General features: G+C 46.3%; 1 protein-coding gene across 2 annotated transcripts in view; it reads right to left on the bottom strand.

Annotated features, from left to right (window-relative positions):
* Positions 1–27,444, bottom strand: part of SPOCK1 (SPARC (osteonectin), cwcv and kazal like domains proteoglycan 1) — a 584,625-nt gene that overhangs the window by 184,693 nt on the left and 372,488 nt on the right. For both annotated transcript variants that reach the window (XM_061423580.1, XM_061423579.1), the window contains one exon: positions 20,542–20,656. In XM_061423580.1, coding sequence (XP_061279564.1) covers positions 20,542–20,656 — 115 coding nt within the window. The remainder of the gene's footprint in view (positions 1–20,541; positions 20,657–27,444) is intronic.

Here is a 27,444-nt window from a genome sequence, read left to right on the forward strand (position 1 = left end):
AGTTGACCTGGTTGACCTTAACTTTCAAGTCCACTTTTCAGCATTTCCCGTTTTTGCCTCCCACTGGACCCAGCCACTCCTTACTCTGAGATCCCCACCCTAGCCACTTGAGGCAGATCCAAAACCCTGCCACTTCCCCATGTGATAAGCAAGGGAATCTTTGATGACATGAGTTGTAACTCAGTATTTCATTTGACCATGGGCAGAATAGGGTCATAATCAGGGCCCACAGTAAGTAAAGCAGTATCAGAACAAAGACTTCCACAGTAATTTTTCCAGCAATAAATATATATGCCAGTATAAACTTCCTGATATCAATCCCAGAGGATGAAATTCAACATTGTGTATCAAAAATACTTGCACAATGCAGCAGGGCTGGGGGCCGCTAAGACTGTCTGTAGAATTGCTGACTTTTTTCAGTTATTGAAGAAGACAAGACCACTACATTTTATTCAATACACTGTGCATTCTAAACATGTTTGCATAACTTTTGATAGAAATGTTTTACTCTGCATATGAACAGCTGGTAAAAGAGGAAAGCAAATTCTAGATCACAAATAGTAGCAGCAACACTCCAGCTATTTTACATGACTGCTAGACATCCCTCTAAATGCTGATCACACTTCCCTGACTCCTCACCCACAATGACCCCCTGGTGGTAGATGCTATCATTAACCCATTTTATAGAAGCAAAAAAGCAGAGGTCTGCTTAACCAGTCCCAGTCCCTTCTTCTCTGACCTGTCTTTGTTCTCTCATCAAATCTCTATGGCAGATCTGTCAGCTCAGAGGCCTAGAGAACCCACCCAGGAGCCAACCCTTTCCAGTAATCACAGTGTCTGTTTGCTGGCAGCCAGGATCACTGCATCTTATTATCATGTTAATATCAAACTGCCCATTGAAAACCAAGATTGAATTTGTTTGCAAAATCAGAACTAATTGCTTCTGAAACAAGGATGGAAGATACTCAGACAGTTGATACGGTGACTATGTTGAACCAGAGACAAAATAATGAATGCTAATTAAAAGGGAAAATATGTTAACCATTGAAATAATCTGTCCTGTAAAATGAAGCTATAATTCCTCCATTGTTAGAGTTATTTGAGTCATTATACTAAGTCATAAAATGACACAGGAGGAGTATAATGGCTTGTGTCATTTCAAAAGCTGCTTTGTGAGAGAGACAGACTCCCACGTGAGACAAGCTACACCCTGGTATCTGTGGGCTCAGGAGTCTCTTTCCCAAATGAAGAAGGTCCCAGATATAAGATCCTGTCCAGAGAGAGTTCAGGTTTCCTAATAAACAGATGCCTATTAGAGAACTGTGGAAAAAAATGCCCAGTCTCTGTGGAGTAACTGTTGAGCACCTTGGAGTGTTGTAAGCACCACCAGGCACTCACATGGTGCAAACACAAGCTGTTTACAGAAGCTTAAAATTTTAAAGGGCAAATATATAATAATGAGCATAGCAGCTAAACATTTATTGAGGCCTTATTATTCTGCTGGTACTATTATTACTACCAGCAAGAGTAAGTAACATGTTCTGAGCGCTTACAATGTTCCAGGCCCTTTACATGAACTGTCACATTCACACCTGCCAGCAGCTCCAAGGAGGAGAAAAGTGATGGTAGAAATGGGAAGAAGTGTGAGGAGTGAGCCAGGGAGAGTTTGTGAGCAAAGAAGACCTACTGGATGGGAAGGACCAAGACCACAAGGTGGACCCTGGTCATCAGGGAGAAGCACCTACTAATTCACTGATTCAGGCCTGCACATCACTCACAGTAAGCCAGCACCCTGTGTGGCTTCATTCCATCTGGCTTGGCCCAAGTAAGGAGGCTGAGCGTGTGATATCTCCCAGGTCAAGGCTCAAATGCATCAGAAGAGACAAGCAGGTGCCAGAATCAACAGAAAGCCCTCAATGCCCCGGCATACTCCCAAGCCACCACCACATCAGCTTACTACTTCAAACCCATAGGAAAAGTATGTATTTTTAGTTTTTAGAGCAGAATCAGGGCCACCAAAAAGACATGTGGCTGGTATGGATGCAATTCCAAAAGTAGGAACATCTGTGTGTGTGTGAATGTCAACCTCTGGCCTGCAATTCATTTCAACTTGAGCCTCCGTGACCTGCCTTTCACCTGAGCTGTGTAATGGCCCAGGCAGCTGGAAAAGCATCTAACCTTCAAAGATGACAAGATTCAATAGCCAGAGGAGAGTTTCCAAAAACATTGTATGTGCATGTAGAAAAGAGCTGGAAATGCATTAAGAGGGCACATACCAGGGAACACACCCTCTGCCAGGTAGGAGTGAGGGTGTGAGAAAGGGAACTTCAGCTTTGTCACTCCATATATCTAGTATCTGACTCTATACCAGGTATTGCTGGTTTAATCTGTTCAAAAGCTAAACATGGAAGGTATTTTCAGAAATTTAAAAGAAATGCATGTTGTCAAGCCTACCCTTCACTGCCAGCCCTGCCTCTCTCCAGTAATGTTTGAAAAAGTCAAGGTGATTGAAACAGAAGATCTTTCAGGTGCAGGAAGGAGGGCTGAATAAAGGAAGTTCATCTGCATAAAAGCATCAGGGAATACTCAAAAGATTCTGGTGAAGACCAACAGGTCAGATCTATTGAACTATGTTTCTTCATTACTGTATTTTCAGGGCCTATTTAAGCAAAGTTATCAAAGCTGAAGGTATAATTATTCCAAAGGTGGTTAGGATCCTGGAGACAGTCTATTTACTAAACATTCATAACAAACGTACTGCACTGCGCTGTGCTTAGTCACTCAGTTGTGTCCAAATCTTTGTGACCCCATGGACTATAGCCCACCCGGCTCCTCTATCCATAGCAAGTATCCAGGCAAGAATACTGGAGTGGGTTGCCACGCCCTCCTCCAGGGGATCTTCCCAACCCAGGGATCAAACCCAGGTCTCCTGCATTGCAGGCGGATTCTTTACCGTCCAACCTACCAGGGAAACCCAATATACCTACTATGTGCCAGTAATTGGGTAAAGAATTCAAAGATAATACTAGCATTGTGTTAAATGTACTTCCTAAAACACATATTACCTGTAACAATTCTTTGTAAATGTAATGATATTTAATTATTCTGAATGACTGAATTTATTTGGGATAGGTGTTACCTTAACTGTTTTTATTCTTACTCACATCTTGAGACAGTAAAGAGTCTCTGCCCATGGACTTCTCCAGGAAAGAATACTGGAGTGGATTGCCATTCCCTTCTCCAGGGACTGAAACCTCATCTTCTGCTTGGCAGGCGGATTCTTTACCACTGAGCCACCAGGGAAGCCCAAAGAGTCTCACAGACTGCTGACTTGCTCAAGAAAATTTCTAACAGCAAGACATTCACTATTTATTTCAGGACCCCCATCACCACCCTCAGGCCATTCTACATTTAAGAGTGTCAGAAGCAGTTTGTGGGCCAATGGCTAAAGGCCAAAAGGAAAGGAAGTTGCCAGATTATAAACCCAGATCTCTGGGTGTTCTCCCATTCTGCACATTACTTGAATCAAGGTTTCCTTATACTTGAAACCAAACAGATATGTCCAGGGATCCTCATCAAACCTAAACTCACAATGCCCTCAAGTGTCTCCTGACCAGATCAGGAGGATTAGCGGGCGGATGTGATTATGTAAATTCCACTAAGTGCTCAGAGACTGTCTGCAGTCACCTTCCATTAAGGCAACGAAACAACATGGCCAGTGGCACCAGGGGCTGGGAGGCAGGGGTTTTAACTCAGAGTTCAGCTTGTGGAAGAGCTCGGCCGCTGGGGCCTGCATGCAAAACCAGTCTGTGTGGGTGGGTGCACATGTGCACGCACGCATGCACACACACACACACACACACACACACAGACATTTACAGGCCACAACTAAAATTCTGCTTTGTTAATGAAAAGTGCTAAGCCAGCAGTGTAATAGCAGCTATTAGGGAAATATAAGTGAACAGTTAAGCTTCCTTTATTCCCTTAGGATAATGGATAGCAGTGTACTGTTTTAAAAATCCATTTCTCCCTAAAAGGGAGCAGAAGAGAAACTGTCACTATTACCCAAAGACCTTTGGCATCCCCATTTGACTTCTTGTTTGCTGATCGTCTTTATTTGCTGGTCCAAGAAAGCAAGGTCCCTTTCTAGCCCTGAGACCTTAGAGGAAATCTTTTAGCAACGGACACACTAATTGGGAAAAAAAAAATCAAATGTTAAGCAAGAAGCCTAGGGCTGAGAATTTCCACTGCCTCTCTCCCTGAGCATTCCTGATCCTCCCTCTCTGCAGGAGGGAACAGAAGTACTGCGGGTTTTGCTACAGCTTCCAGCTAAGTGTATGTGAGCTCAGGTGTGCACACGAGGTTGAGTGCAGGTACATGCAATTCTGTCACTGGCTCTGTGATGTCATCTTCGAAAATATATTCTTACATTCCTGGGAGGCGATTCATTATTATGGGACATGTGCATGAGGGAAGAAATAGCCACATTTGTTTTCTAGTCACCAGCAACAAAGCCCATTCTGGGAGGGCTACATATGACCTAATAGGAAGAATAAGTCAGCAAAATTAAACAGAGGAGGGTAGATGGCATTAGGGACATTGCCTCTTTAGGTCAGGCCCAGAGCTGAAGCTGAAGTTCCAATACTTTGGCTACCTGATGCGAAAAGCTGACTCATTGGAAAAGACCCTGATGCTGGGAAAGACTGAGGGCAGGAGGAGAAGGGGATGACAGAGGATGAGATGGTTGGATGGCATCACCAACTCAATGGACATGAGTCTGAGCAAACTCCGGGAGACAGTGAAGGACAGGGAAGCCTAATGTGCTACAGTTCATGGGGTTGCAAAGAGTCAGACATGACTGAGAGCCTGGAATGAGACAGGCTGGAAGCTGATAGAGACATGGATCCAAGGAGATTCGGCTGAACATCAATATCTGCAAACTATCAACACGACACCACTCACCACCAGTACTGCAGAACGCAAGCACAGTCACATCTACGTTGTAACTTTCACTTGATCTGAAAGCTTTCTCCAAGCCAAGGTTGGAGCCACTGACAAACTCCTCACCTCTGCAGCAGCCCAGCTGGTAGGGGATTTTCTGGGTGGGGAGGCCAAGGATGAAGCCTAGTTCTCTTGGTCTTGTGCTTTCTCAACACCTTCTCCTTCCAGGTTCCTCTCACCTTTTCCCAAGGACCAGCTCCACTGCCACCCCTCCTGGAAGAAGTCTCAAACAGCCCTTCCCTTCCCCCAAGCACGTCTGTCCCATGGCCATTGTTCCCAGTCCGTTGTTCATGCCCCACAGGCCTTTAGCACTGGCCACTTTGGACTATGCTCACTGAGGTCCCCAGCTCCTCCCATATACAGAAAAGATGCTCAAGGATGTATCGGCACAGAGAGCAGTAACCCTGTGTCCAAATGCTATTCCAGAGTAGAACCTGGACCAATGTATAAAGGTTACTAACAGAAAATATCTGACTCAATACAAGGAAGACATCTCACAGAGTGAGAACTGTCCAAGGACAGAGGTTCCATCTCAGAAGGTTGGGGATGGAGGCTCCCAGTACCACAAGAGTTTAAGCAGACGTCATTTGAAGGAAGGGGATTCTACAAAAGGCATGCTCTGATTTCTGTAAGCATTCTTATATATGATGGATAATAAGGAGGCTGTTTCTTTTTTTTAATATTGTGGTCAAGTACACTGAACATCCTTGAATATATACATGTATCTGTATTTGCTTCCATGAGATAGGGTGTCCAAAATGGAACCAAGGGGCCAATGAGGTCAAAATACCCACTGGAAATGTTGTACCAATTTGCACCCTGAAGGAAGCATTGGTCCATTATCCCAACCCTGTGTTCTGAAGACAGCTACCAAGATTTGCAGAGTAAAGTGCTTAGATTCACCACCAAAGGTCCACAGGTAATCAGCAGAGCCATTAAGAGCAGCAAGCCAATTTTACCCCATAACATGAAGTTAAAAAAAAAAAAGGCACATGGAAAAATTGCTGAAGTTAGAAAGCAAGTAGATGAGCAGGAAATCAAGTGTCACCCCAGTATGTGCCAGTCAGTTGGCAAGTACTCTGTGAGCTCACACAGGGGGCAGACAGCAGCAGCTGTGGTCCAGGCCCCCTCCCTGGCACCAGGTAGACCAAGCCTCCTGGCACCAGGCTTCTCCCCAGGACAGAGGATGGACCCTCAAGACTGCTACCTGCTGTTTTCCCAAGTTTCTTATTGGCTGAGCAGGCACCTTGGGCTGGAGTATTTCTCCCTAGCTTACTCTCAAGGACAGGAAGGGCCAGTCGCAAGGGCCAAGGAGCAGAGGCAGACCTCAGAGACAGGAGATTCTGGAGCCTGCAAGCCTCCTGGATGAAGCAAGACAGTGAATTTAGGCCAGTCACCAAGAACCACAATGGAGTCACAGAAAGCTATTCAGTCTTGGCCTGTGGTGGCTGGCAGAGTGCATCCCCAGTGGTGCCCTTCTCCTGTTTTCTTCCTGAAGGTAGATCCAAAGGCCATTCTGTAGTCCTCAGCAAACACAGACCTCCAGCTCTGAGGGACCCAAGGGGTGGATGAGATGGATGATACCTGACCATCAACAATGCCAAGTCTCTGGCCCCAAAGGATGGTTGACCTTCAGATATATCTAGTCACAGAGCACAGAGAGAGGGTGGGCTGTAAGGAAGCTGCCAGCCACCAAGTCAGGGCAGGGAAAAGAATCAGGGTATGATGCCCCGCCCCCCACCAAGAATAGGGCCACTTCCACACCACGGTGACATACAGGTTACCTCCAGGTTCCCCATGGGGTTTCACAGGCACTTCTTAGTATTTTCTGGGTGACTAGGAATGTGGTAGGTGCTATGCAGAAAATAGAGGGAATACAATATGCTGTTGACCTCATGATAAGAGCCCTAACCCTCACCTGCAGCATCATTATGCAAGTTGGCTGACCCATCAGAGCTTCTAAGTAAGTCCATCAGCTTGGCCCTGCACCTCCAGCTCCTTTCATGACTCAACTGATTCATTCATCCATGAAGTATGTTGTGAATACCTGCAGGGTGTGAAGACCTGGAGTCACACTCCAGAGGGAACTAGATATTATGAGTAAGTGGGATGAGCATGATCAGGGTGGAGTGCGGGTAGGGGACATACTCTGCTGGTAGGGTACTCACTAACCATGACCACTGACACAACCCCCACACGACAAACAGAAAGGCCTTGGCAGATGTGAACTCACATGAGCCTGGCAAGAATCGTCACCCCACCTTCTGGTTCCTTGAGCATCTGGAGTCTCATATGAGAAACTAACTTTCATTGAACACCTACTATGTTCCAGCATCATTTTAAAGTCATCCTCTGATGAGAAAATGCAGATTGCATGTAGGGAAGTATCTGGAAGTCTAAGAAGCCCTTATACAGAAGATGAGCTTTGAGCAGCCTTACCCTGGTCCCCCATCTCTGCCACATAAAGGCTGTATAGGATTGAGCAAGTCACAAAGTGTCTGAGCCAGAGTCTCCACTCACTCTTAAACTCCTAGGAAAATGGTAAATACCACTGGCGTGCTGCCCCTTCCCTGCCTTCTACCCCTGGCCCAGTCCCAACTGCAGCTGTGCATGGCTGCTCCCTTCTTGAAATTTTAACTTTAGTTTATAGGATTCTGACCTGCTAGCCTAGACTATATGCATCTGTGTTCCTACTCCTCTAGGCTACAAGCTCCAATGAGGGAAGCAAACACACACACACACACACACACTCACACCTAGTCTTCCAGCTCTTCTCACATAGCACACAATCTGGCTTTAAGAATAAGAATTCAAGAAAATTCAGTCCACATTTTCTTGTCAATTATAAAAAAACTCTACCAGATCTTTAACAATGGTTCTTTTAAATCTTCAATTCATAAACAATTGTTGTTTTATTCTGATGCTTTCTTGAAAGCTTTTGCAATAAACTATAATTAAAAAGTAATTTAAAAACTCAGTCCTTCCTAAGCTACAACACTATGTCCCTCTCTGGTGCAAAGCCACATAAAAGTTCTTTTCACACCTGGCCTGAGAGCCGACCCTGTCTGTGGCCTTCAAAGCTCTGTACACTCTGGCCCTGCCTCCCTCCCCAGGTGCTCGTAGCCAGGCCCCTCTCTGTCACTGCCTTTCTGCAGCCCAGGCCTCTCTCCTCCTACTTCCTCTAGGACACGAAGGCCCTTCCCTTTCTCTGAGCCAAGGCCTTTGCAAAGACTGTTCCCCTCTCCAAGACCTCTTATTCCTGCTCTGTACCTTCTCCCCAGCTGGCACCTTACACCTTTCACCCCTTCAACCAACCTAAAGTGACTCTCTCTTATGGTACCCTGCTGTTATCCTACTTAATACATAGCACAATTTACATGATACTCCTTTATACCTGTCTTTTCCAGTAGACTTTAATCTCCACAAGGGTAGACTGTGTCTATTCATCACAGAATTCCAGAGTCTGGCAAGTGAAAAGCACCATAAATACTTGTTAAAGAAATGATCACAGACTCCAATTAATGACCTCTAACCCACCATCACCGGGTCTTCACAGGCAGTTCAGTGGAAAAGCACCTGCCAGCCAAGCAGGAGATATGGGTTCAATCCCTGGGTTGGGAAGATCCCCTGGGGAATAAAATGGCAACCCACTCCAGTGTTCTTGCTTGGGAAATTCCATGGACAGAGGAGCCTGGCAGGCTACAGTCCTTGGGGCTGCAAGGAGTCGAACACAACTGAAGGACTGAACAGTAGCAGCAACACATCATTACCAGTGTGCAGAAGCCCCTTTCCGAGAGACAGTCCTGCCAACAGGTGGGACTCAAGCCCGAAAGCCCTTCATCCCCATTACCTTCACAGATACCTCCCTGGACACTAGTTCCAGGCAAGAGGGGAGCCCTGTCACTTGGCCCTCCACTTGGGAATCCTCAGAGCCATGAGGTTTGAGCCAGAGCCTCCTGCTTCGTCCTCCAGTCAGCTAAGTGGGAAGCAGGGCACCCCAGCACCCCAGCTGCAGCAAGACCATGGACAAGACAGGCTGGAAGAGGGGCCTTCCACCTCTCAGTAAGACAACCACATTCATTTCAATGTGTACCCGTGAAAAACATCACTTAAGTGTGTGCCTTGGAAAGGTACCAAGGTCCCCAAACCAATTAACTTTCATCTCTCCTGTCCTTCTGTGCGTGGAAGGCCTTGCCGACTGCCCATCCCCTCTGTGAGGAACATTAAAGACAGGACATTAGCTTGAGAACATTCTATTTAAAACAAAAGTACATCCAAAGATAGCCTCAGACACCCATCTAAATCACCTCAAGTCCATTTTCTGGCCCCGGAACTCTCATGGTCAGTGCCCCAGATGGGTCCTAGCCTGGTGCCTGACATCCATAAAGAATGTCTTTCATGGTTCATTGGTTGAATTAATCTGATATAAAATGTCTAAACTAGAAACCTGTGAGTTGAGATCTTGATGAGTTTCGGCAGAGCAGCGAGCAGGCCACAGCAGATTTATTAATAACAAAGGCGAAGGAAAGAAGTTTAAAAAACTTAAAACAGAAGTAAGTGACAGTGGGAAAAACAACGTGATCAATTCTGAAAAAGAAGACGATGTTGTGTCCTGACGCCACACTGACCTTGCTCCCCTGGACACAGGGCACAGCTCTCTCCAGACCCTGGAAAGTGGCCAAGAACGGGCAGGCGACACACACATGCCATGAGTCTCAGGTGGCTTAAGCTTGTCTGCTGCCTCTTGTTTAAGGGTGGACGGGCTAAAATGACAACTCACACCCATGTGCCACTCAGCACACCCTGAGCCCTGATGGAAATCATGCCTCGCCATGACCTCTCCAAATTAGGCACACCCACCTCAACCTCCTGTTTTCTAATCCATCTCAAATGATGCACAAAATGTGTTACTGTATGTGGCTTAGTGACTAAACCACCACCATGCATTCCTTAATATGTAAGAGCACCAAGAAGCACAGCAGCAGAAGCACAGCAACTGCAGCCCAGTGATCTGGGGCAGAACCACAGAGCAGGGAAGTACGCTTAATGCTTTCTAACAAAGCTACGACAAACCTAGACAGCATATTAAAAAGCAGAGACATTATTTCGCTGAAAAGGTCCGTATAGTCAAAGCTATGATTTTTCTAATAGTCATGTATGGATGTGAGAGTTGGATCATAAAGAAGGCTGAGCACTGAACAACTGATGCTTTTGAACTGTGGTGATGGAGAAGAGCCTTGAGAGTCCCCTGGACAGCAAGGAGATCAAACCAGTCAATCTCAAAGGAAATCAACCCTGAATATTCATTGGAAGGACTGATGCTGAAACTGAGGCTCCAATACCTTGGCCACCTGATGAAAAGAGCCAACTCACTAGAAAAAACTCTGATGCTGGGAAAGACTGAGGACAAGAGGAGGAGGGAACGACACAGAATGAGATAATTGGATGGCATCACTGACTCAATGGACATGAGTTTGAGCAAACTCCAGGAGATGGTGAAGGACAGGGAAGCCTAGCCTGCCACAGTCCATGGGGTCGCAGAGAGTCGGACACGACTTATTGATTGCAAAACAACAGAGACAGGGAGGGGATGAGAGAGTCATGCTCCATCAGTCCCTGTCGACAGCCACTCCCATCTCCACACACGCTTGGCTCACTAGCTCTCCAGCAACCTTGCATCTGGGCATGTGTGTCTTCAGAGAATTCCACCATAACACATTCTCCATCTCCTCCAGATAGAATCAGGCTCAAAAAAAGACAGCCAGGGAGAAGAGACAAGGCTCCTTTGCTTTGGATCCACTAGAAACTGAACTGCCCTCTCTAGCAGGAGGCCCTTCTCTAGCAGTGCAGCCAGGAGGTGGGGATGGCAGGCTGGCAGAGGGCGCTGGAGAGTATTCGCGCAGGGCAGAGGATCCAGTCCCTGAGAGCTACACCCAGAAACTGCCCAGTCAGGCAGGAGACCATGAGACTGACTGAGAGGCCTCACCAAGTAGCCCTGCCCTCATCCACCCTGTCTTCAGACATAACTCTGCTTTGGCACTGGCAGTAAGGTTTGGAAAAAAAAAAGGGCGGGGGGGCAAGGAAACCAAGGCAGGGCAAGATATGGGTCTGGGACATTTTCCTGACAGATGTGATTTTTATGTATTTTTAATGTATTTATGAAACTTGCCTAGTGAATCTGCCTTCCAATGTAAAGGTCTGCCTCTCACTCCTCTCCTGGCTCCAAGGGACTACAGATTCCACATGATGATTCTCATCTCCATTATGAATTGTTTTTGACTCTCTGCTGCTTTGGTCCCCAAGCTCATCTAATCAATACCCCTGCTTCAGAGAGGAAAACAAAGGTGGGGAGAAGCTAACTGGCTTTGCATGAGTTGTTCAGTCTTGCTTAGTGAAGGCCTCAGAAGCAGCTCAGGGGTGGAGGCATATGGTACTTCTTTCCTTTGAAAAAATAGCTTTGGTTTAAAGTAATTAAATATCTGTGTATTTAAGTGACATGTAGTTTGAACGATTGCTTTTGGAAAAACCACAGAGAGGAAAAACGAATCCAGAACTACTGCTTTTGGCATAGAAAGAAGGAAATGGGGTTAATAGCCGAGCTCTCCGCCAACCCCTCTATAAGGGGAAAGAGTCAGGAGAGAAGTTCCCAGGAGTGTGTGTGGAGGGGATCTAGGATTAGGAACAGATTGAGTCCTGGGCCACAGCACTGTAGGCAAAAGCGAACTCGACAGTGAAAGCTCACACCCATGGCTCCACAGCAGAGGGGGCTGCATCCCTCCATCCTGGTTCCAAATCTGCCCCTTACAGCCCTGTGCAACCAAGGGAGTTACTGACGGAAACTCAATAATCCCATCTGTAAAATGGGAATAATAATACAGACCGACAGACCCCTTTGGGAAATCCATAAGGGCACTTCTGCTCAGTGAGCTGAACCCAGTAGTGAGACGGGCTGGGACCTGGGACCCTTGCTGCAATGCTTGCACCTGGACACATCTCTCCTCCAGCAATGAAATACAAAGAAACTGTAGGGACTAAAAACAACCCAGGGCATATGCAGTTGGGGCAAATTCTGGATGCAAAAGATACGAAGAGACCAAAAAACCCAACTTCCACTTTTGAAGTGCCTGGAGCAAAAACAGGGTATTGGCAGTAAAAGCAGGGTACTGCGCATGCGCCCTGCACACAACACTACCCAAGGGGTGGGCACACCACCTCAGCCACCCCTCTGGCCTGGGCCCTGGACACACCCCCACCCTCACCCCATATAAGGAATAAGCAAGGGAAACTGGTTTTATTCTCACTCCCTCCTGCTACAGTAGGGGCCTGAGGAAAGCCTTGCCTGAGTTTCTTGTCTGGCCTCTAGTCAATTTCTATTGACTGGGGGAAGGCCAAGAACCCTGGTCGGTTAACAGTAGGTGGCCAGCAAGTGGCAGCTTGGAACCAACCACTCTCTCTCTGTTTCCTTCAGCACCCTCGGGAAGGTGTTTGCAAAACAACAGACCACAGCAGTGGGTTTTCTGTTTAGAAAGGTGACTGATTCAGAAGTGGGCCCACACTCCAAACTCCACTGCACGTATTCCACAAATGGCCGAGAAACAGCATCAAGCCCTCATTAGCACCCTACCCAGACAACATGGCAAACAAAGATCCCTCAAGGCTAGCATAGAACACAAGGCAATTCGTAGGCCCCTTGGAGAAAGGGTATGCGTGGCATTCATACAAAATTATAGTAAGGAATGCAGGCATGATTCCACTTTGGTAACTGGAAACAATGCCTGGAATTGTGAAGCACCAGAAAGCCATCCAGGTACCCAGGAATCACCCGCCTTCCACGTGGCTGTGTGTCTCCCAAACTGAGACAGACACATGTGTGTATAATCAACCAGTTCAAAGTCCCTGTAGCAGGAGGCAGTGCTTTGCTGTAAAACAAAACTGAGATGAAATAACCGTCATCCTTTCAAATATCCTCTGAGAGTTTGGTATTTGAGGTGCATCCTGTGATGTACTTCTCTCTGACCTCAGACACTTTGATTCTGTTTTTCAAGTTCACATAAAAGACAGAGAGCTCTCAGATTGGTCCACTGCACTGCCAGCCTCGACTGGATCTGAATTCTTCACTGGTGCCGAGAATTCGTTGTTATTCCAGATAATTAGGAAGTAGAGATAAAGGACCATTACGTTAGAGAGGCCTGGCCCACTGGGAAGACCAGCTGTCGGCTTCTTATTTAAAAACAGATTAGTTCCCACTGCTCCCAGAAGGCTTCCAAGGGTACACTCAGACATCGAGAGTCCCACCCTGACATCCTTCCCTGTCATTCACGATGCACGTGCAGAATTTGAGAATGCAGCTTGTCTGGAAGACTTAAAACAAATGCTTCAATTTTCCATTCTCCAAATGAAAATCAATGGCAACAGAGAGGCAAAATCAATGTTCAGCGCTCTGTAGGGAGAAGCCCTCCCCATCTCTCGCCCACCCAGAACAATAAATCAGAATGAGCTATCCCACTGGCAGTGAATTCCTGAGAGCAGATCCCTCTGCAGGTAGTATGACTTTCTGTCCATTTTTTCATCAATCACACCCTAAGAGGGTATTCTCTTTAAGAAGAGCTGAGAGAATATTTTTAAAACTTAAGTTAGAAAGAGTAACACACTGCTGTACTAAAAACTCTTCTTCCCTAAACTGATTTGCCACTAGGATCTTTGGCACCTAAGACCAGAATTTGACTTAACTGTTTCCCCAAGTTATCAAACATTAAAGAATGCTCAGGCACCCCAATGACCCACTTCCCAAAACAAACCATGATCTGCTGTCACCAATGGTTAGCTTATATCCACCACAATGCCATATAAACATAAATCATACAATTCATATTTTTTGTCCTCTGTCACTGAGCAGAATTATTATGAGATTCATCCATGCTGTAGCACGTATCAATAGCTTATTCTTTTTTTCATTTTTGAGTATTACTCCATTGAAATGAATATACCACAGCTTGTTATCTGTTCACCTGTTGATGAATGTTTGGGCTGTTTCCAGCTTTTAGCTGTTACAAGTAAAGCTGCTATGAACATTTGTGAGTCAGCCTTTACATGGACATATGCTTTCATTACATATTCTAGAAACAAATCTTTTGTTGGACATATGTTTTGCAAATATTTTCTCCCAGTGTGGCTTGTCCTTTTATTAGTCTAACAGTGTCTTTTGAAGATCAAAGTTTTTACTTTTGATGAAATCCAATTTGGTGATTTTCTTTTTTTTTTTTCTTTCTGGCATTTATAGTTCATGGTTTCTTTGTGCTCTGTTTAAGAAATCTTTATCAATCCCAAGGTTACTACTCTTGCTTCTTTCTAAAAGCTCTACCATCTCAGCTCTTATATTTAGGTCTATGATCCACTTCAAGTTATTTTTAATATTGTACATTATATAATCACTAAGATTTATATCGATAAAGTGCTGTGGTATCATAAAATACTTATTTGTAAATATCAATTGAAGAGAACCCAATACCAATTGTTATATACATGATAAACACCACTCAATAAGCAAGTTTTGACAAAAACAAATCAATGGACAAAAGTAGAGGAAAGAATGGAAGGCGATGTACTGGAATATTTTAATTACTATTTTTAGATTCTATGACCATGGCTTGTTTCCTGTTTCTTTTTCTTTGTCTATACTTTTCAGTGTTTTCCATAATGAGCCTCAATTACCATAATATCAAAAATAAATTAGAATGTTAAGAAAAAGTCACCTAAGAGAAGCTTTTGTGACCCCAGGTTTCCTTCACACTGCTCTTAAGTGCATCAATGGCCCTCTTAGAGCACCTAAAAGATGAACATGCAACCAAGAATTAACCCTCTCCCCACCCTACTCAATACAGCTCAACAACAAGAAGAGATAAAACGCAGAATTTCCAAAGAGAATCTGAGTTTAGCTGAAGTCTCTCAATGAAACTAACCACAAGCCCAATACCATTCTAATACTGGGGGAGTGTTTGCACTGAAATTGCTAGTCCAGTCACCCTGACACCAGATGGTCACAAATGTGTGTGTGTCAAACGGCTTCTCCACTCACGTAGTCTCCAAGGGCAAAGAAAACTAATGAATTTCTCTTGTAGATGTGCTTATAGTCCTCCGTCTAAACTTGCTTGCAAAGACAGCCCAAGTCCGCAGCCTCACAAGCAGCCCCAGGCCAACCAGCCATCTCTCCATGTGTGTGCGGTCCTGACTGTCTGGCAGGCGGGATTTACCCCTTGAGCTGCTGCAGAGGCCAGACTGCCTGATGGGATTGCCTACAGATGTTTCAGAGAAAGAAAGATGACTTCCCTGATTGATGAATAAATAAGAGTTGTCAACACGGCCTCCCTGGTCAGAAGGGATCCCTGAAGTATAATGTGGAAGGACAGATGTTTCATCTGGGAAGACGTCCAAGACCCAAGAAGAGGTGTGTACTGGGCTGATAAGGGCTGAGTAATTCAGCCTCCAAAGGGGAGGGGAGGCAGGCACAACTGCAGAGAACACCACCACAGAGCTCCCCCTGGACACAGGCCACCTCCCCAATCCTGAGGAGGACACGGGCATACCCCTCAGTCAGAGCCTCCTCTTTGGGCTGTTTTTCCAGTCAATGAATGATACCCATCATCAGAAATGCAGTTTTTGTCCAACTCCTCACCTGTCGTGAATCACAAAGCAGGCAGCAGGCTTCCGTGGGCAGGAAATCCAAAGGCCAGAACAAGACAGTGGGCAGGGCCCCTGGGGTGAGCTACTTATTCTCAGGAGCATGCAAATGAGGGGTTTTCTGGCTGGACTTCCAGAATGAATCAGACAATAGTAATATCTATTACCATAACTGCTGTAGTCATTGTAAAACTAGTTGTCCTTATGTAACACTAAACTATGTACCTCCATCTTTCTGACCTCTCACAAAAAAATACACACAAAATGTTCTATGCAAGGATTAGTAAAACTTACCACCCATAAACCCTCTCTGCAAGAATCACTAAAGGATGTATCCCAGCAAATGGGCAAGAGGAAGGGGGTAAACACTTTCTTTAAATCCATGTTAGAGTGGAGGGAACCCAGAATCAGAAAGGTCGAGTAACTTGCCAAGGTCACACAGCTAGAAAGTAGCCAACCTGGGAATGGAGCCCAGAATGGTCTCATTCTCAAATCTATGCTCTGAGCCACTGAACTCTGTAGCCACCAGGAGATGCCAGAGATGAGGATAACACTTTCAACACGAGCAAAAAAGTGGTGGTGTTTCCAAACAAAAACACGGCATGCCCAGAAAAGCACCATTTACACCTAGATATGCCACAGGACTGGAAAAGGCAATGGCACCCCGCTCCAGTGCTCCTGCCTGGAGAATCCCATGGATGGAGGAGCCTGGTAGGCTGCAGTCCATGGGGTCGCTGAGGGTCGGACATGACTGAGCGACTTCACTTTCACTTTTCACTTTCATGCATTGGAGAAGGGAATGGCAACCCACTCCAGTGTTCTTGCCTGGAGAATCCCAGGGACGGGGGAGCAGAGTTGGACACGACTGAAGCAACTTAGCAGCAGCAGCAGCATGCCACAGGACTGGAAAAGGTCAGTTTTCATTCCAATCCCAAAGAAAGGCAATGCCAAAGAATGCTCAAACTACCACACAATTGCACTCATCTCACATGCTAGTAAAGTAATGCTCAAAATTCTCCAAGCCAGGCTTCAGCAATATGAACCGTGAACTTCCTGATGTTCAAGCTGGTTTTAGAAAAGGCAGAGGAACCAGAGATCAAATTGCCAACATCGCTAGATCATCAAAAAAGCAAGAGAGTTCCAGAAAAACATCTATTTATGCTTTATTGACTATGCCAAAGCCTTTGACTGTGTGGATCACAATAAACTGTGGAAAATTCTGAAAGAGATGGGAATACCATACCACCTGACCTGCCTCTTGACAAATTTGTATGCAGGTCAGGAAGCAACAGTTAGAACTGGACATGGAACAACAGACTGGTTCCAAATAGGAAAAGGAGTACGTCAAAGCTGTATATTGTCACCCTGCTTATTTAACTTATATGCAGAGTACATCATGAGAAACGCTGGACTGGAAGAAACACAAGCTGGAATCAAGATTGCCGGGAGAAATATCAATAACCTCAGATATGCAGATGACACCACCCTTATGGCAGAAAGTGGAGAAGAACTAAAGAGACTCTTGATGAAAGTGAAAGTGGAGAGTGAAAAAGTTGGCTTAAAGCTCAACATTCAGAAAACGAAGATCATGGCATCTGGTCCCACGCATTCACGGGACATAGATGGAGAAACAGTGGAAATATTTTTGGGGTCTCCAAAATCACTGCAGATGGTGATTGCAGCCATGAAATTAAAAGACGCTTATTCCTCGGAAGGAAAGTTATGACCAACCTAGATAGCATATTCAAAAGCAGAGACATTACTTTGCCAACAAAGGTCTGTCTAGTCAAGGCTATGATTTTTCCTGTGGTCATGTATGGATGTCAGAGTTGGACTATGAAGAAGGCTGAGCGCCGAAGAATTGATGCTTTTGAACTGTGGTGTTGGAGAAGACTCTTGAGAGTCCCTTGGACTGCAAGGAGATGAAACCAGTCCTCCTGAAGGAGATCAGCCTTGGGATTTCTTTGGAGGGAATGATGCTGAGGCTGAAACTCCAGTGCTTTGGCCACCTCATTCGAAGAGTTGACTCATTGGAAAAGACTCTGATGCTGGGAGGGATTGGGGGCAGGAGGAAAAAGGGACGACAGAGGATGAGATGGCTGGATGGCATCACTGACTCGATGGACGTGAGTGAACTCCGGGAGTTGGTGATGGACAGGGAGGCCTGGCGTGCTGTGATTCATGGGGTCATGAAGAGTCAGACATGACTGAGCTACTGAACTGAACTGAACTGAACTGATGCCTGAATACCAGTGAGGTTTCTGCCTGTGTCTCAAACAGATTTGAGCTTATAACTAAAACTCTCTTGTCTGGGACTTACAGACAGGGCTATATTCCAGGAGGAAACAGGCAATGGACTGTTCATGTTACACACACACACGCACACACACATAAAACCAGATGGTCGATCAACACAACACTATTCCAAGGAGTATTTGGTATTTGCAGCAAAAGAGACCACACTGTTTGTCCTTCAGAGAATGAAGAAGTCTTGTGTGGCAGGAGAATCTAGGAGAGCTTTCTCACGGTATATATGCCTTAGAAGGACTTTTGAAGAACAACAAAAAATGATTGTTTTTCACATCCCACCCTGCATGTAGTGATCTAGATTTTCCTTGAGAGGAGAAATAGGGTCTCTTGTTTACCTCTGCAGCCTCAAAGCCAAACAAAGGCCTGGCATATAGTAGGTACCTAATACCTTTTTGTTAAATGACAAGGAATGAGTGGATAGACAAAACAGATCAAATGATGTGGCCTATGCATGGTACTCAGAGAAAGCAATAGCACCCCACTCCAGTACTCTTGCATGGAAAATACCATGGATGGAGGGGCCTGGTGGGCTGCAGTCCATGGGGTCCCTAGAAGTCGGACACGACTGAGCGACTTCACTTTCACTTTTCACTTTCATTCATTGGAGAAGGAAATGGCAACCCACTCCAATGTTCTTGCCTGGAGAATGCCAGGGATGGGGTAGCCTTGGGGGCTGCCGTCTATGGGGTCACACAGAGTCGGATACGACTGAAGCGACTTAGCAGCAGCAGCAGCAGCAGCATGCATGGTACTGACGAAAAACATAAGCTTTGGAGCTTGACAGTCCTCGACACAGCTGCCACTTACAACTATACAAGCAAATGACCAACTCCTTTCTCTGCCTCAGTTTTCTCATTTTTAGAATGAAGACAAAAATAAGCACCAACTTGAAAAAAATCACTGGAGGAATTCAAGGCTACAGGTCCTGAGCATAATGCCTGGCATATGCTAGATAGGGTTCAGGGGTGAGATCTGGCTTTAATTCCAGCGAGAACACTGGGGAAGAGCAAAGCACATTATAACACCTTGAATCCCAGTCTTATGGAGACAAAACTTGACTGTTGTTAGGTGATCACAGAGGCCAGGTCCGCGGCTGCAGGTGCTGGGTTTGCAGGGCCCTGTGCTATCAGGCCACTCCCAAGCACCGCTTCACTGCTGGACTGCCTGCCAGAGCATGGGAGCTCCCCACACATGTTCTTAGGAACTGAGGGAACTGAAAGCATGTCCCCAAAAGAGCGGCCACAGGGGCAAGCATTGCTCAGACTTCAAGAACTAAGAGATGGATAGGACTCATTCTGCACGGTCCCAGGGTCAAATTGGAACTAACCAAAGGGCATATGTTATAACAAGTCAGATTTATCAGAAAGGCTACTCTTCTTTGCCTGAGTTTATGGTGCAGTGTAGGTAAATGGCTGATAAAGTCGCCAAATTCAAGCGTGTGTAACTCCACTGCCTCTTGCTGCACCTCTCCACTTTAGAGTCAGTACAGGCACAAGGGTGGGAATGGCACTGAAATCACCTTTCTCCCACCTGCATCCCATCCAACCCCATTCTTGAAGAAAGTTTGTTGGGTGCATGTGTGCATGCGTGTGTGTGTGTGTGTGTGTTCTTACTTCAAGTATTTCTGCAGGACTGAAGGCAGAAGTAGCCTGAATTCAAAGGCTCATTTGTAAAAATCTAAGCTCCAGTGTTTTGGTCATCTGATGCAAACAGACAATTCATTGGAAAAGTCCTTGATGCTGGGAAAGACTGAGTTCAGAAGGAGAAGAGGGCATCAGAGGATGAGATGGCTGGATGGCATCACCAATGCAATGAATATGAACTCGGGTAAACTCCAGGAGATGGTGAGGGAGAGGGAGGCCTGGTGTGCTGCAATCCAAGGTGTCGCAAAGAGTCAGACAGGACTGTGTGACTAAATACCAACAAAGCCCAGCAGATGCTCAGAATGGGTGGAGGGTACAGGACAAAGGCTTTAATAACCCTGAAGATGAAGGGAGAGACTTCCCCCTGTGCTGAGGAAGTGGGTATCAAGTGCTTTGCCCTGAGGAAACAGGAAGACACGTTCTCGGAGGGAATTCTGGTGTGGCTGTCTTGAGGAGCAGGACCCCAAACCAGGACTCTCAGCCTGGCAAAGATTCCCACATCTCATGGAGTGCTGAAGCAGATAAACTCCCAACTCTGACTTCAAGGGACCTTCAAGGATTATCATGGGGAGGATGTCTGTGGCAACCAGAAGACTAAAGAGAAACTTTCTGGATCCTGAAGTCATCCAAGGAGGAGGAACGGCCCCACAATGACCAGAAAGGGGTTTTCTGTTCATCTGCTTGGATGAGGGCTCAGAGTCAGATAAAGTTGATTCAAAGGAAATTAAAAGGTTAACTTTCTTTGCATATGTGTTTGAGAACTGAGATGCATACCATAGCAAGACAGCATGTACCATGCACCACATAAGACACAGATCAAACACCTGTCTCCTCCTCCCCCCTATCCCCCAGCCAGAGGTCAGGTACCCCAGATCTGGTGGCTGGAGAATACCTTGGGGCCCTTGGTTACCTGGGGAGCAGGTGCTTGCGGCTGACACACAGGGCGGTCTGGTAGTCCTGGGTCACACACACCTTGTGAGGACTGCATTTCACCTTCAGGCAGGGATCTTTGGCTGGGTCCAGGGCTGAGGCAAGAAAAGCAAGAGGAGAAGAGTTAGGACCTCCAGGTAAATTTAATTTATACTTATACTCAAATAAACAAGTGGGAAACAAACAGACCACGTGTTTGCACTCTGCACTGTTTACTTAGGCTGGAGGGAATTAGACTAAAAACCCAAACCAGGGGGAATTCTGTGTCTATGCCATGTGTTTTTCTTCAGCATCAGGACAGTGATTCTTTTGTGCTTTGGGAGTTTCAGTATCTTCATCTTGGCCAGGAATTTATTTAGAAGCCTGTGTGTTCCAAGGACCAAAAGCTACAGGGCACTCTTTGGTTCTTTGTCTGTCACTCCTTTATATGACTTTGCGCCCAATTTCACTTATTTCCTATAATATGCAATGTCCCAGAGGAGGAGAGTTTTGCCTTCAGTTCCATCAACACGCACTGTGAGCATCCATCAGCCTATTTTAAGTTTTGTGAAAAACTTCAGGATGTACAAGATAGTTATGAGCCATACAAACTCGTGATATAATTGGGTGGGGGAAAAAAAGCTGACACATAAATATTTATTGTGCAGGGGAGAATTAAACAAGGGCCATGACAGGCATATAAAATGATAACAGAGCTTGAAAGAATAAGAGAGATCAATTTCTGGGGCAAGGATTAATGAAGCATTAACATGTGAGTTGGATCTTGAGGGATGGGCGGGATGGTAAAAAGCAAAATGAGAAAAGGCAAGTTAGGCAGAGCAGTCAGGCCTACTCCAGGGTGGGGAGGCATGTCTGGGGAGCCCTCAGATATTCCATCTGACTAGAAAGTGTGGGCTTTGGGGGTGGGAATAACACAGGTGGTGTGGATTCATGAGTCACTGGAGAAGGGTGGTCAGAGTCAGCACATCTTAACGGCAGCACTTTCTAGAACAGGCAGAGTAGCTGGCCCCTGGCTAGGCAGCACCCCACAGGTTGAGGTGCACATGCTCCTCAGAGCAGAGAGGCCACAGGGAGCTCTCTGCAAAACAAAAGCAACAGCTCCATCTCCCAGCTCCCGGGCCAGAAAGCCCATCAGGTGGTCAGTCTGTCATGGCTGCCCTCCACAGCCAGGCGAGCTCACGCTCCCACATCCTCCCCCAACACACGCTCCGTTAAAAAAATCTGCATTCTGAGCAGGGAAAGAAAAACGACTCTAAGAAATATTAATACCATGCCCCCTCAACCCTGGGGCCCCTCAGCAATCATGAACGCTCTGCTCTTACAGGAAGTAAGGATTCCTGTCAGGCTACCCAGGCCTAGAATCTCAATCGTTTTCTTCCAATGGCCCCAGGGAACTCCACAAGGGACCTGAACACACGACTTCTGAAGGTATTTCTTCCTGGGGCTTGAACTGCTCAGGGAGGCTCCCTCCACTGCAACAGCTTCAGCTTCTGCAAACAGAAACCAGGTGCATTTGTAGGCCAGTCAGCTGAGCAACGAGACCCAGGCCTTGGTCCCAGGGGAGTCACCTGGTGGAGCCTACTCCCCAGTGGGTGTGCCCGGCTGCCTGGCGTTTAGCAGCAGGAAATGGACTGCAAGAGAGAGAGATGCTACAGGGACAGGGAGCTCACTCTGAGCTCTTAAACTAAGGGCGTCCCCTCTGGGAAGTGAGTGGCAGGGGCCTGTGTCTGGCCTCAGAGCCTTCCCAGGCTGGCTTTCCAGAAATTTGCAGCAGGAACTTCCTGGCTCCAGGTGGAATTCTCTGGCTTCCTGGGATGTCCTCATGAGGAGCCAGGAGGCCAGTGCATTTCAGGACAGCGGCCGTCACCAGTGCACTGCCCTCCAACCCCCACCTAGGGCTCCAGTCCAGCCAGCTGTGACTTGTTCTCCAAGACACACACAGCACAGAGCTAACAGTGCATGACAACTGGGTGACCGCTGAGAATGACCATGCCAGTCCTTTACTGCCCTTCTCACACTCCCAGTCACCACAGGTGAAGACAGACACTTAGGGACCTGAAGAAATATGGGGATCAGACCCCTGAAGAAATGTGGGGACCAGGCCCCTGGCAGCCCTGGCCACAGGAACCAAGTGAAGTATTTCCCTGACAGGTGCCAAGCATCGTAGACCCTTTGGGATTGCCACTGGAGTGGATATCATAGATGGAGAACACCAGGCTGGCCAAGGCAATGGATGTCAAAATATGCAGGACTATATGACAAGCCTTATCGCCCAACTTAAGCTTCTTTTAGCTTTTGCAGCCAGTTTCACAGACACGCACCATCCACAGTGGGGTCCAGAGGACCCCAGTGAATAGTGAGATCTCAAGGAAAGTGAGTCCGCTGAGCGGAGCAGGAAGGAGTACAGCCTCTAGACACAGTGATCCAAGTGAATGCTGCCTCCACTGCTTCCTAACCTCCTACACCTCAGGTTCCTCTTCTGTGAAATGGGATAACAGCAGTCCCTCCTATTGCTTTAGGTTGTCATCAAGATGAAATAAGTCCATCTTTAAAAGTGCTGCCAACAAACCTGGGAACATGTAAAGTGCCTCATAGGTGTCTGTTATTTTGTGTGTCTGGATTTCATTCCCAGAGTGAATAATAAGCCTTCATAATAACCAGAACGATAGCTCACACATATCCAGTGCTTTTGACATGCAGGCAGTGAACTAAGCCCTCTAATTGGATTACTGTACTTAATTCTCACACAAACACCCACGGCGGTGTCTGCTATTCCTGTGCCCATTGTACAAAGCAGACGAGAGGAACGTTCAGTAAATGACACCTAGTCGGCTGACTCCAGAACCCAAACTCCTCAACACGATACGCCAGTGGCATGAAAAGCACCCAGAGTCTCCTAAAAAAGGTTGATGTGGGGCTTCCCTGGTGGCTCAGTGGTAAAGAATCTGCTTGCCAATGCAGGAGACACAGGTTCGATCCCTGATCCAGGAAGATTCCATATCCCAGGGAGCAACTAAGCCCGTGCACCACAACTACTGAGCCTGCACGCCTGCAGCCCCTGCTCTGCAACAAGAGAAGCCACCGCAATGAGAAGCCCACACAACAACGGAAGAGGAGCCCCTGCTCTCTCCAACTAGAGGAAAGCCTTCACGGCAATGAAGACCCAGCGTATAAAGTAATAAATATAAAAATTATATTATAAAAAAAGGCTGATGTGGGGCCCTATCTCACACCAAGTATTGAGCCCAGATGCACCTGCTCTTGAGAGGCCTCCAGGGCAGACTGAGCCTTCAGGAATAAAAGCAAGGGGTATCCAGGGGGGCTGGTGCTGTCAAGGCTGGGTCACATGGCCTCAATATCCCCCCAAGAATAGGAGGCTGCCCACCATAGGCAATTGTGCCCTCTGCCTACCTTCTCTGAAGGCAGCAACCCCTCAAAGGAGTTACATGGTTAGTGGCCGTCAATTTTCTTTCTGCAACCTTGCCATCTGTTGCTGCTGCTGCTGCTGCTAAGTCGCTTCAGTCGTGTCTGACTCTGTGCGACCCCATAGACGGCAGCCCATCAGGCTCCACCATCCCTGGGATTCTCCAGGCAAGAACACTGGAGTGGGTTGCCATTTCCTTCTCCAATGCATGAAAGTGAAAAGTGAAAGTGAAGTCACTCAGTCGTGTCCGACTCTTAGCGACCCCATGGACTGCAGCCTACCAGGCTCCTCCGTCCATGGGATTTTCCAGGCAAGAGTACTGGAGTGGGGTGCCATTGCCTTCTCCGTGCCATCTGTTACTCTGCCTAAATTAAGCTAATACTAAGATCGAGGGCAGGAGGAGAGGGGGACGACAGAGGATGAGATGGTTGGATGGCATTACCAACTCAATGGACATGGGTTTGGGTGGACTCTGGGAGTTGGTGATGGACAGGCAGGCCTGGTGTGCTGCGGTTCATGGGGTCACAAAGAGTTGGACATGACCTAGCGACTGAACTGAACTGACAGATCACCCTACTCCACTTATTTTGTTTTCTTTTTTGTAATTTTTTTACGATAGCTCTTTATTTCTTTTGGCCACATAGTGCAGCATAGTGCACACAGTCCCTAGTTCCCAGACCAGGGACTGAAACTGCACCCCGCTTCTTTGGAAGCATGGAGTCTTAACCTGTGGACTATCAGGGAAATCCCCGCTCCTCCAATTCTTGAAGCTAACATTTCTTAAAAAAAAAAAAAAAATGAAAATTAAAAAAACTCCAACCAGAACTACTACTAAATAAAAATCATCAGCTATTTAACTCTATATGCACACTTACTTAACAATTTGCATATAGAAATCAAGACTGCTAAAAATTAATTACCAGGTTCTGAATACTTCAAACATGTATGGGAATTATTTAGAGTAAATGAACTTCACAGAACAACAAAACAGTAACAAATCAAGCTGTCGGTGTTTATTTAATCACCAGGACGCATCTTGTTTTTGAAAAACAGCAGACTCAGGATTGAATGGGGATAAAGATGGTGATGGAGCGTGCCACTTCCATGTAAATGCTGCCTCTCCAATATGCTCTTTCCAGCACCCCTGAGGCTGTGGAGACTGACAGGCACCCACACCTGTACTGGGCAGGGCGGTGCGGCTCCACTTTCTAGAGGAAATAATCGGAGACCAGAATAATAAGTAGTATTCAAGAGGCCCTTTAATAAGGTGCAGGGAAGCCACGCAGGGGAGGGGGTAGTGGCAGAGGGCTGAGAGGGAGCGACAACCCTGACCAGGGGCAGAAGCCTCCTTGTCAAGGTGCTAATGGTTTCTACAGACTGTGCTCCAAGTTTCTCTCTCCCCAGCGCATGCCTGGTGATAAGACTCTGCAATCCCCACAAGATGCCAAAGCCCTGCCACCTCCGTTTCTATCAAATACCTGCAGGACTCATGTGGATTCAAGCAAGACAGTATGCCCAACAAGTACCCATGGAAGGTTAATTGCATCTTTCCTGCCCATTCATGAAAACCAATCAAGTGTCAACTGGCATAGGATACGTGTCCAGTTAATTTTCTCAGTAATTTTTACAAAACATTTTTCAAAGGAAAAAAAGAATGAATTAATTGAAACAAATTTGTCAAGCTGGAAAACATCAAATTCAAAAGTCAGTTAATTACAGGCTTCATGTAAGGTTTTTTTTTTTAATTAATTTTATTTTTTAACCTCATTGTTTGGTATCAATTAAGGTAGTGATATTTTAATTATTGTAATTGTTTCAGAACTTATTTTTCAGTATGAGTTAATTTTTAATTAGCTATGTTGATTTTAAAACTCTAAATCAAGTCTTTTTGCTGTTCTTGGGCACATCCTATAAACTCACTGGCGAATGGTTATAACACCTGGAAGAGCAGAGCAGGGTACCACCTCAAAGATGCTGGGATGAGAGGATGTTCCATTCTGTGGGCTTAACAATGGGTCCTGAGAGTTACCTGGAGATGTGACATATACTAGGATTTATTTACTCTGTTAACATTTGCAGAGCAAATTTTAGGCTGGCAATTCTAGAGTGAACAGGATGTCATTCCTGCCCTCCGGAAGCTCACAGCTCAACAGAGGAGACAGGTAAAACAAGACTTAAGTTTTGTACACTATGGGAGATAAGGAAGGTACTGCATCCAGCCTTTCAGTGGGTTATGTGAGACTTCCCGGACAGACTGTTATCTATGGAAAAGTGGGTTTAACCCAGGTAGTAGCATGAGGAAGAATACTCCAGGGAAAAAGAAACTCCCTTTTCAGATGTAAGAGAAATGGTGGCAAGTCTGGGGAATGGCAACATTTCATCAGGCTGGAAGCAGGCTAGAGCAGGCATGGGATGAGATGGCAGTGTCATCATGGGGGGCCTTGAAACCACAATGAGGACTCTGGGGGACCATGGCTACCAAGTTGCATAGTGATGACAAGCATGCACGCCCTCCTGTGCTGAAGCTGGTAGAGAGGGGGTAGGAAGAGAAAACCTTTTATATACATTTTACATGGAGAGTGGACATTGATAAGAACAGACACACTGCACACTCTCACCCTGCAAATGAGAGGCAGTGTCAGAGTGGAGGGCCCAGTGGGCAACTCTTAGTGCCCCGTTTCCTCCTCTGAGGAACCTCCATGACCCCCTTCCCTGGGGCCATGAAGCTGCACAGGATTCTGGAAGGCAACCAGGCTACCTGGTGAAACCAAGAAGTCAAGATTTCATCTGAAACCACCATGTGAAATCATGGTCCTCTCCGGTGACTTGTGGAAACTTCCTCTGACAAAAGGCCACTCAATTCTCAACGAGTTGACAAATTAATGACTGTTTGCTGTCTCCCTGCTCCTTTTAAGCTTGCTCTCTGCCCAAACCATGCTCATGTGAGGTTCATTCTGAAGAACAAAGACACTCCCAGTGATTCATTAGGAGTGACTTAATGGATGATTGACAATGAAATTACTCCAAACTGCTAAAACCTTGTCAAGCTAAGGTCCCGAACATTTATTACGGCTTGTCTGTCCCCATGGTAACCCGTGCATGCATCTTGCTTCCCCTACCTCTCCAGAGGGGCTTGTTTACTAGCTGATGACATAGCCTCACTGAATACAAAACAGAAGATTCCACCCATAGGATTTTGCTGGAACCAGGGAAGAATGGCAGACTGGAAGGACTCTGTCTCTGTTCTCAGCTTTCATATCAGGGGTTTGGCCATGCTCTTTGAGATGGAACAAAGGGGCTATTGGCTGTGTGTCTAAACAGGACAGGTGAGTAATACAAAAGGCGGGATGTGTGTGCCTAAAAACTGGAGGATGGAAGTGGGCAGGGCCATAGGACAGATAAGGACAAAGAGGAAGAGAATAAAAAGGTGCTTCCAACCAGAAATACTCTCCTGGGAAA

This window comes from Bos javanicus, chromosome 7, assembly GCF_032452875.1.
Source record: "Bos javanicus breed banteng chromosome 7, ARS-OSU_banteng_1.0, whole genome shotgun sequence".
Lineage (NCBI taxonomy): Eukaryota > Metazoa > Chordata > Mammalia > Artiodactyla > Bovidae > Bos > Bos javanicus.